At 45.5% G+C, this 10,419-nt stretch overlaps 1 protein-coding gene across 1 annotated transcript; it reads left to right on the forward strand.

Annotated features, from left to right (window-relative positions):
- Positions 1–4,202: 4,202 nt before the first annotated feature.
- RESP18 (regulated endocrine specific protein 18) lies at positions 4,203–9,788 on the forward strand. Its single transcript, XM_061147906.1, has 6 exons — positions 4,203–4,400; positions 6,336–6,440; positions 7,473–7,605; positions 7,836–7,875; positions 7,997–8,086; positions 9,650–9,788. The coding sequence occupies exons 1-6, from the start codon at positions 4,295–4,297 to the stop codon at positions 9,698–9,700; spliced, it is 525 nt and encodes a 174-aa protein (XP_061003889.1). The 5' UTR covers positions 4,203–4,294; the 3' UTR covers positions 9,701–9,788.
- Positions 9,789–10,419: the final 631 nt, after the last annotated feature.

A 10,419-nucleotide genomic window follows, 5' to 3' on the forward strand; every position in this document is an offset into this window, starting at 1 on the left:
CTTGTGCAAATCAGGACTGTTATTAGAACCTGTCCTTTATTGGGGGAGGAGGAATTTACATTTCAGAGGGGGTGATATAGCACACACACACACGAATTGAGAACCCCATGTTTCCTACCACTGTAGGGTTTCTTTGAACTATTTCCTTCTCCAAGCAAAACTTTGCAGCTAGTTGAAGCATTTCTGTCCTCCCCGCCAGCCACTTTGCTATCTACAGGGGCAGTTCCAGGACAGCCTGTTTTTGAAATTTTTAAGTCATATGAAGCATGTTCTCAGGCCACATTTAATTAAAAAATAAACAAATAGCCAAAAAACCTTTAAAAATCCCCGATAGCAACATCCTTCTAAATAATCCATGGGTCCAAGGAGTCACAAGGAAAATCAGAAAACATTAATTATTGATAGTCAAAACATGAAAAACTAATGGTTAAAGGGAAATGTATAGATCTACATGCCTTTATTGCAAAGAAGAAAACATTTAAATCAATGATCTTAGCTACCAACTCAAGAAGTTAGGAAATAATAAATGAAACTCAAAAAAATAGAAGGAAATAATAATAAAGAATGGATATCAATAAAATGGGCAAACCATAGAGAAAAAGCAATAAGGCCAAAAGTCAGTTCTTGAAAATGATCAATAATATTTATCTGTAGCTACATTGATGAATAAAAAGACAGAAAAATACAAAGTATCAAAATCAGGAATTTAAAAAGTGAAATTACTTCAAATATCTATAGCTACTTAAAGGATAATAAAGAAATATGAATATGTTTATGCTAACAAATATGATAGCTTAAATATTGTGAATAAATTTTTTGAAAAATTCAAGTCTCCAAAAGAGATGTGAAAAGAAGTAGAATATCTGAATAGCTAAAGAAATTAAAATTGTAATAAAACTCACAAAGAAATTCCAACTCCATACACTCAGAAAAATAATACCAATCATACAGAAACTGCTGGAGAGGGTGTGGAGAAGCCTCCTACACTGTTGGTGGGAATGTAAATTGGAACAGCCACTATGGAGGACAGTATGGAGTTTCCTTAAAATATTAAAAATAGAGCTACCATATGTGCACACGTGCTAAGTAGCTTCACTCATGTCCGACTCTGCAACTTTATGGACTATAGCCTGCCAGGCTCTTCTGTCCATGGAATTCTCCAGGCAAGAATACTGGAGTAGGTTGCTGTGTTCTCCTCCAGGGGATCTTCCCGACCCAGGGATTGAAATTGCATCTCAAGTCTACTGCATTAGCAGGCAGTTTTTGTTTTTGTTTTTTTTTAACCACTAGTGCCACCTGGGAAGCCCAGAGCTACCATATGACCCTGCAGTTCCATTCCTGGGCATATATCTGGAAGAAAACATGATCCAAAATGATACATGCATCCCAATGTTCATTGCAGCACTGTTTACAATAACCAAGACATGGAAGCAACCTAAATGTCCATTGACAGAGGAACGGATAGAGAAGAGGTGGTACATATATACAATGGACTATTAGTCATAAAAAAGAATGAAATAATGCCATTTGCAGCAACATGGATAGACCAAGAGGTTGTCATACTGAGTGAAGTAAGTCAGACAGAGAAGGAGAAATATTGTATGACCTGTCTTATGTGTGGAATCTAAAAAAAAAAAAAAAAAAGATACAAATGAACTTACTTAAAAAACAGAAAAAGACTCACAGACTTGGAAAACAAACATGGTTGCCAGGGGGAAGGGTTGGGGCGGAGGGATAGTTAGGGAGTTTGGGGTGGACATATACACACCTCTATATTTAAAATGAATAACCAGCAAGGATCTACTGTATAATACATGGAACTCTGCTTAATGTTATGTGGCACCTGAACAGGAGGGGAGTTTGTGGGAGAATGGATACATGTGTATGTATCGCTGAGTCCTTTCTCTGTTCACCTGAAACCGTCACAACGTTGTTAATTGGCTATACCTTAATACAAAATTTAAAGAATAAAATAATTTGTATCCAGATCATGTCATCTGTCAATAAATATAGTTTTAATTTTTTCTTTAAAAAAAATAATATCAAAACTCTTTCAGAGCATAACGAAAGAGAGAATGCTTTCTGATTGATTTTATGTGGTCTGCCAAACTCTTAGAAGAAAATCTTTGTGAGTTTGGGGTAGGCAAACATTTTCAAGGACAAAAAAAAGCTTTAACCATAAAAGATAAACTTAATAAATTGGATTTCCTCAAAATTAAACATTTTGCTCTTCAAAAAAAAGCACTATTAAAAAATTAAAATGAAATGCTCAGAGTTGTAGAAAATATTCACGAAACATTAATCTGTTAAAGGAGTTGTATCTGGAAGTATTGGGGCTCCCCAGCTGGCTCTCTGATAAAGAATATGCCTGCCAGTGCAGGATGATGCAGGAGACATGGGTTCGATCCCTGGGTTGGGAAGATGTCCCTGGAGAAAGAAATGGCAACACACTCCAATATTCTTGCCTGAAAAATTCCATGGACGGAGGAGCCTAGTGGGCTCACAGTCCATGGGGTTGCAGAGTCAGATGCGACTGAGCACACACGCATCTGAAAGTATTAGAGAATTGTGTTAATTAGGGAATAGTAAATATTTTTAGACATTGTGTTGATTTCCAAATGCTGGTGTAACAAATCACAGCAAATCAAACTTAGTGCCCCAAAACAATTTTGTTATCTTATAGGTCTGGAAGTCAGAAGTCTAAAATTAAAATGTCTGGACTTCCTGGTGGTCCAGTTGTTAAGATTCTGCCTGCCAATGCAGGGGACACCAGTTCGATCCTTGGTCTGGGAAGATTCCACATGCCACGGGGCAATGAAGCCCATGTGCCACAACTACTGAAGTCCATGTGCCTAGAGCCAATGCTCCACAACAAGAGAGGCTACCATTATGAGAAAACTGAGCACTGCAAAGAGAAAGTAACCCCCACTCTCTGCAGCTAGGGAAAGTCCACGAGAAGTAATCAAGACCCAGCAGAGCCAAAAATAAATAAAATATAAAATAAATGTCAGCAGATCTCTGCTCCTTCTGGAGGTTTAAAGGGAGAAAACACAATCTTACCTTTTCAGCTTTCAGAGGCTGTTTGCATTCCTTGGCTTGTGGCCCCTTTCTTGAATCACTCCAACCTCTAGCTCCCAATGTTATATCCTCCATTACTGACTCTAACCCTCCTGCTTCTCTCTGCGAAGACCTTTGCGATGAAGTTGCACACACTCAGAAAATCCAGGATATTCTCCCCATTTGAAGTGAACCATCTTCTAATGCTAATCACACCTGCAAAGTCCCGCTTTCTACGTAAAGAAACATGTTCACCGTTTTAGGGATTCAGACGTGAACATCTTTGGGGTTCATTATTCAGCCTACCATAGGTATCATAATGGTATTGTGGTTACATAGAAAAATATCATTAATTCTAAAAGATGTATATTAAATTATTTAGGAGTGAAATGTCATGGTGTCTGTAAATTACTCTTAAATACTTCAGCAAGGAAAAGAAGCAACTGTGAAAAAATCTTAATAACTGTTAAGTCTGGGTGATAAGAATATTCATGTTTTAAGTTTATTCATTTGAGTCTTCTCATGCCTAATATTTGAAAACTTTCATAATAAAAATTTAAACTTAATGAAAAAGACATTCAAATGTCTAGAGCTTAGGAAGCTCACATATCAGCCTGTAACTAAGAAAGTGTGGAAGCTATGGATCAGTTAGTTACCTCAGTAGTTAGTTATTGCAATAGCTCTATTAAAATGGGTACAGTGGTTTGAACCAGGACGACGGCAGTGGATGTGGAGAAGATAGTTGTGCGTATATTTAGCAGGTTAAACCCATGATGGTTGGAGATTTTAAGGTAGGTAAGGGTGAAGTAAGTATCAGGAAAATCAAAATAGACTAGTTTCATTGAATGCCAGCTATCCAGTTGCTGTACATATTTAATCCTCACAACAAACCTATGAGGCAGGTACATTTCACACCTGCATTTTACACGCAAGCCCTCTCTCCAACCTTGGGACTGGAAGTAGAGGCAGTAGTCCTTGGGATCTGTTTTTATTAAGAGAGGAGTGGGCTCCCAGGAGTAGGTTTGGGTCGCTGTGGTGCCCATAGGAGAAGTAGGGGCTGGATAGGCGTAGGCAGCGGCAGGGCCCGCCAGCGATTGGCCCAGCTGCCAAGGGAGGGTTGTGTAGATTCAGTCTGGCTAGCCAGCGGGTGGGAATCAACAGCCCTGCGCAGTCCCTCCGGCAGCTGTCTGCCATCTCTTCGACTTAGGTGGGGAACCAGCGGGGTGAGCCCGGGAGGATGCAGCGCCCGCTGTGGCCCGGGAGCTTCCGGGGGCTCTGGCTGTTCGTCTGCTTCCTGCTGCTCAACAGCCGCCTGGGGGGCTGCAGCGACGTTGGCGGTCACGGTCAGGAGGAAACCTGGCGGGGGGTGCGGGCAGGGCCAGAGAGCGGTTCTGAGAGAAGTGGGTCTGGGGACCTCAAGGTTAGGAACTTCGGAGGAAAACAATGTGTTTGGGGAGTAAGAAAAGAAAAGTGCGCAGAAGGACGCGCAGGCTTGGAGTGGGGCTCGGTGTATGGGATCTGGACCTAAGAGAAGCTGACTCAGGGAAAGATTGGGGATTAGGAAGAAGGACGGAAAAACACAGGGGCACAGGGAAGTAAAACTGGCCTGTGCGGCCACAAGAGAAGCAAGACTTGCCGAAGAGCGGAGGAAGAGATTCCTATGGCTCAGGCATAGTCAAGGGCCAGGATCTCTGGACAGCAGGAGCAGGGACCGCGGGTATCCGGGCCCAGGGAGAAGACTGGGCCGAAGGATGAGCCAAGGCTTCTTTGTAAGCCCCGGGAGCCTGGTGTTTGCGATCCAGTTTCCGGGAAGAATGGGAGGGTTAGACTGGGGCAAAAGAGGATGAGGCAGAAAAGGTCCATCTTCCTCCCCCTTCACTGCGCCATCCGGGTAGACCATCGCTGACTCACATTTAGCAGCCAGAGACCGACTGCGCAGACTCGAGGATTCCAGCACCCGAGCTTCGGGCAGACGCCGCAAACTCCTAGGCTGGCGCCAGCTCTCCTCGCCCGATTCTTGGGTTTAGAGGCCGGTGCAGAGGACTCGGGAAAACCTGTAGGAGGAGGCCAGGGGAGTGGGGGTGGGGAGAGGGTAGGACCCGCAAGCTTCTTAGGGATGCCTAGATCTCTTTACAGCTCAGAGCCTCCTCCATGCCAGGCTTTGGCCACCGCTCAGCACCGCGGACAGCGCCAGGTGCCCCTGTAGGTCTGACTGAGGGTGTCCGGGTCACCACTTTTCCTGCCGGTTCTGGGAACGCAGCCCCAGAGAACGATCTCTCCTTCCAGAAGCTATTTTCCTTCTCAGTATGACGTTTTCCTCCTTCCCAGAGCCAGGGAAATGATAATAGTATCCATTTAAATGGGGAAGAGAATTTCTTTTCCATAATGAATCGCGGTAATTCCACCATCGGAAACAAACAACCCACCCCCCCCCCCCCCCGCAAAGAAACAAAGAAACAAGCAAACAAGAACAAGAACAAGAACAACAAAAAATAGGCTCCAACCCTACTCCATCTACTTGGAATGAAAAAAGTGTGTATAGCATTAGGGATTATGCTCCCTTCACATTCTCTTATGCCCAGTTGGGCAAATTTTAGCTTTCAGGACAAGGATTTAGATGCTCAAAACCTATGCATACCAATACTTTCTTCCTCTAAAGATTTCAGGACTCCTCTCCAATCCTCATGTGTGTGTGCTCATGCGTGCTCACATACTCAGTTCTGTCCAACTCTTTGCGACCTCATGGATTATAGCCCACCAGGCTCCTCTGTCCATGGAATTATGCAGGCAAGAATACTGGAGTGGGTTGCTATTTCCTCCTCCAGGGGGTCTTCCTGACCCAGGGATGGAACAATTCTTTACCGCGGAGTCATCCTCCAGTCCCCTTCGATCCCCTCCAGGCTTTAAAGCCTTCCCTGAATGCAATTCCCCTGCTTTCCTTGCCCTACCTATTCACCTGATTATCCATTCTATGTGTGTGGCTTTCTGAGTGTCTGCTTACCTCACCCTCCATGGACTGCTCTTTGCCTGTAAACTTGGCTCTTATTTGGTACCAAAAGTGAATGAAGTGCAGAGGTTAACAAACAGGGAAGGTTGTGATGGGTGGAGGGAAAAATAAAAAGAAGGAGGAACTGGAAGGAGGAGGGAGTCAGGTGAAGAGGACAGGGACCATTGAACCTGAATCACAGGGGTGATAATGGAAGGAAGCTGCTTTTCTTCAACTGGAATTTGGAAGGCTTCTGTCAAGCCCCTTTCTCACACCACTTTTTTGCCCTCAGATGGTCAGAGCCAAGTAGGAGTGGGGCAGCTCTGGCCCCTCCCAAGATTTACCACCCCGGTCTTCAAGCACTTGCAAGTTTTACTCCAGCAGATTGTGCCGCGTGGTGAGTAAGAGCTAGAGAAGAAAGGCTGGGGCTTGTCATATACAGAGGTATAGTGAGGGGCTTTTGATTGGAGAACTGGCTTTCTTCCCCTAATGTCTCTACTTGACTCTTTCTGTCATGTTCACTTCATGGAGAATGGGGAGAGACCAGAATGGGAATGGACCTGGAAGGGCAGGCTGTTTGCCCTCAAACACCCTGGAAGGGCCCAACAGAGGTTTCTAGAAGAAGCGCCTGGAAGAGAACAGCATCTAACTCTTTGGGACTAGCCCCAACCCTAAGCACTAGCAGATTTTTTCCAGAACCAGGAATCTTTAAGTTCTCAGCCAGGAAAACACACACACGCACACACTTGAGCCTCTGAGTAGGAAGCATAACAAATTGTATGACAAATACAAAAGAGGAAGGAAGGGAGTGGGGAGTCCTTTGAAGACAGATGGTTGACCCTTTCTTAGAGGAGAGTTTCATGAATGAGGGAAGAGTCAGATAGGAAATCTGGCCAGAATTCATATTACTACTACCACTACTGATGCCTAGCATGTGTATAATGCCTTAGCACGTTCTAAAAGTGCATCCTCAGACCAGTAGTGTGAGCATCACCAGGAAACTTGTTAAAAATGCTAATTCATGACCTTCACCCCAGACCTCCTGAATCAGGAACTCTAGGATGGAAGAACAGCAATCTGTGTTTTAACAAGCCTTGCAGAAGATTCCGATGTACCCTGAAGTTTGGGAATCACTCACTGACTTAGAGTTTTCACAGGACTCTTCACATCTGTAATCTCATTCAATCCTCACAATAATATCAAGTGAGTCAGCGAAAAGAGTACAGTCCTAATCCTAGCAGAATATTTATTACATGCCAGGCGCTGTGCTAAGCAACTTTTATGTGACATCTCATTTAATTCTCTCCACAAATTGTGATCCTTTGTCTTACTTTGAGGGAAAGGGGGAGTGTTTACTTTACCCTGATCCCTGGAGTGGGCCAGTCAGAGCATCCCAGGTGTTAATTCTCCACATCCTTTCACCCTGCAGGTTTGTTCTGGAAGGATGATATGACCCAGGATGTGATGACCCAGAAGATGGGTCACACCAGCAAACTCCATCCTGAGGATCCATGTGTGAGGAGTGGGCCAGCAGCCTTCCCCACCAAAACCACGGGGGTGAGGTGTGTGAAGCTTATGGTCAGCCCATGCTGTCCAGTGGAGAGATGGAGCAGGGAGCGAATGGGTGTTCACACTGCAGGAAAGAGCTGCCAGGAGCACTCTGTGAATGATTCAGAGGTCCTGTTTGGGATCTGCAGGAGAAAATTCCATGAGCCATTAGTGACACCTGCAAAGGCAGAGGAGAGGGGTTCTAGCAAGCCTAGGTCCCATTTGTCATCCTCATCTCTTCTAGGGGCAAGCAAGAGGACAAACTTCGACTCCTGTTCCCCAAGGTGAGACTCATGTGTCTTCTTAAGACTTCTAAAGCCCTGACTTTGAGTCCTATCTCTTTTTCTCTGGGGCCCTGACACCCTTTTCTGCCTCCTTCTTGACTCCTGGCTTTCCTCCTCACAGAGCCCAGTGGTCAAGGTGAACAAAGATCAATGCTTCACCTCCAAAGTGGTTTCAAAGGCTCTGAAACGTGAGGTGGCCAACCCAGTCAAGGTGAGGGGCTCTCACTTTTTCAGGGGAGGGTGGAATTGCCAAGGACATGTTTAAAGGAGGGAGACAAGTGCAAAAGAGAGAATGGGTATTGGGCTGTGAACAGAGAAGCTGAAGAAAAGATCTCTCCCAATTGAAGGGTACCCCCACTTTCCTGCCTTTCTCAGACTACTTGTGAGCATCCATGTAAGAGACTGGGGCATGATTCAAGTTCCAGGCATCTCTAAGGATGTAATGATCTATACAATCATGCATCGGCATTGAGTTTACAGTAGACATGGGAAACTGCAGAGTTTTCAATATTGAGTAAAAGGTCCTCCTTTTCTCCACACACTCCCTGGTATACAGGAAATGATAGCAAAGCTTCTTTGGATGAACAGGAGAGAGAGTCCAGAAGCCTTCAGCAATTCCTGACTTTGCTCTACTTTGTACCCTGGGCAAGTCACCTGGGCAAGGCTCTGGGTTACCTCCTTAGGAGACTTGAACTCTTCAGAATCCAGGTTGAAAACACCTGTCTAGCCCTCCCATCTATCTTTATGTTTGAGACTTTGGGGCCTAGGCTGGCCCAGTGACTTACTCAGGGCTGCATAGGAGGTTATTGGCAGACCCAAGACTGGACCCAGGTCTCCTGATTCTTAATCCTTTCTGTTGCACAACTCTTATCCTTCCTTCTGCTCAGACACTGCAGTGGGCATGGGTCTGCCCTAGACATCAGACTTCTCCGCGTTGACAAAAGTCTTTTTTTTTTTTTTTTGGACTAAGACCTAAATTACAAGAAGGTGGTAACCAACAGACGATATGAAGGAAGGGCCTCCCAGGAGGAGAACAAACAATGAAAATGTCTGGAGACAAGGGTACCATGGCATGTCTGATGGGAAAGTCAGTGGTAGAAGATTAGGTTAGAGAAATAGGTCCAGGGTTGACCACACAGTGGCTCATAGATCTTGGTGAAAGCTTGGATTTGATTCCAAGTGTAGTGGCAAGTTGACTGGGAGATTCTGAGGAGGGGGATATTATAATGTGGTATGATATTAAGAAGCCACTCCAGTGATATCGGGGATGGATTATAAGGAGAGTGACAGTGAACACTGAGAGGCCTGCAAGGAGCTGATCAACCTGGTCTAGGGGAGACGAGGATGCTGGCTATGGAGCTGGCTCTCCAGAGGCAGTCTGCACCTCTGGGGGCTTTTAGCCCCTCATGCTCTCCTAGGAAACCACTTCCCACTCATAGGATGGCAGCTGGGCTTCCAAAGCCTGGATTGGTTGGTGGGTCCACACAGCCAGAGCTGAGTGACAGATCCACCTTGAAGAACAAGTTATTGGAGAGCTTTTGTGAAAGCAAATAAGGCACTGCCATTTTTCTCTAGCCCAAGCCCAAGGGAAAATCACAGGACAAGAGCTCTATGAATTCTGTGTGGGAGTAAAGGTGACAGGCCCTCAATCAATGGGCTGAGTCACTGCGGGCTGACTCAAATCAGGCTGTTATAGAGGCATCTGGAGGAGGAGTAGGTGAGAGAGGGGCCATCTCCCCACGTACTGATTCCGATCCTTTGTTTCTGGTTTCAGGGCTTCTTTGAGTCACCCCCCACTGTGGGCCACAACCTTGTCGCCGACTGAGACCTCATGTGAAGCCTCTTTGCCCCAGTGCCCTCCCCATTGCCCTTCAGAGGGGCAGTTCCAGGATGATCAAAACCTGGATCAATAAAGTGACTTTAATGTGAACCCTCTGTGACTTTCCTTGAGGCAGGATGGGTCAGGTTTGGATGTGAGAGGTGGGACCAAAACAGTGACTGGGGTGAGGAGAGCACAGCTCCCCAGTGCTGCTGGAGAGTGCTTCTGTCTTGTTTTCCTTCCAGCGACCATTCCTCAAGTGAGGACAGTCAGGGTGGGACCACAGCTGGAATGGCAGCCTTCTTTACACATATCCAGCCAGGCTCTCTGGTCCAGTTGCCCATCCTTCCGTGTCGTTGGAAAAGACCCTGATGCTGGGAAAGATTGAAGGCAGGAGGAGAAGGGGACAACAGAGGTTGAGACGGTTGGATGGCATCACCAACCAGGACGGGCCTGGACTCTGCTGTTTTATGAGGGTCTCTACCTCCAGTATTATAGCCCCTGCCAGGGCTGCCCTACTCTTCATGCTCTGAAAAATCAACACACAGGTGCTACAATCAAAGTGTACACATGTTAAATGATATTTTGCTGACTCTTTCCAGTTTCTCCTGATAACGTGTTGTTCTTCAGTTGCTCAGTCATGTCTGACTCTTTTCAACCTGTGGACCGCAGCACCCCAGTCTTCCCTGTCCATCACCAACTCCCAGAGCTTGCTCAAACTCATG

Source organism: Dama dama, chromosome 8 (genome assembly GCF_033118175.1).
Source record: "Dama dama isolate Ldn47 chromosome 8, ASM3311817v1, whole genome shotgun sequence".
NCBI classification, from domain to species: Eukaryota; Metazoa; Chordata; class Mammalia; order Artiodactyla; family Cervidae; genus Dama; species Dama dama.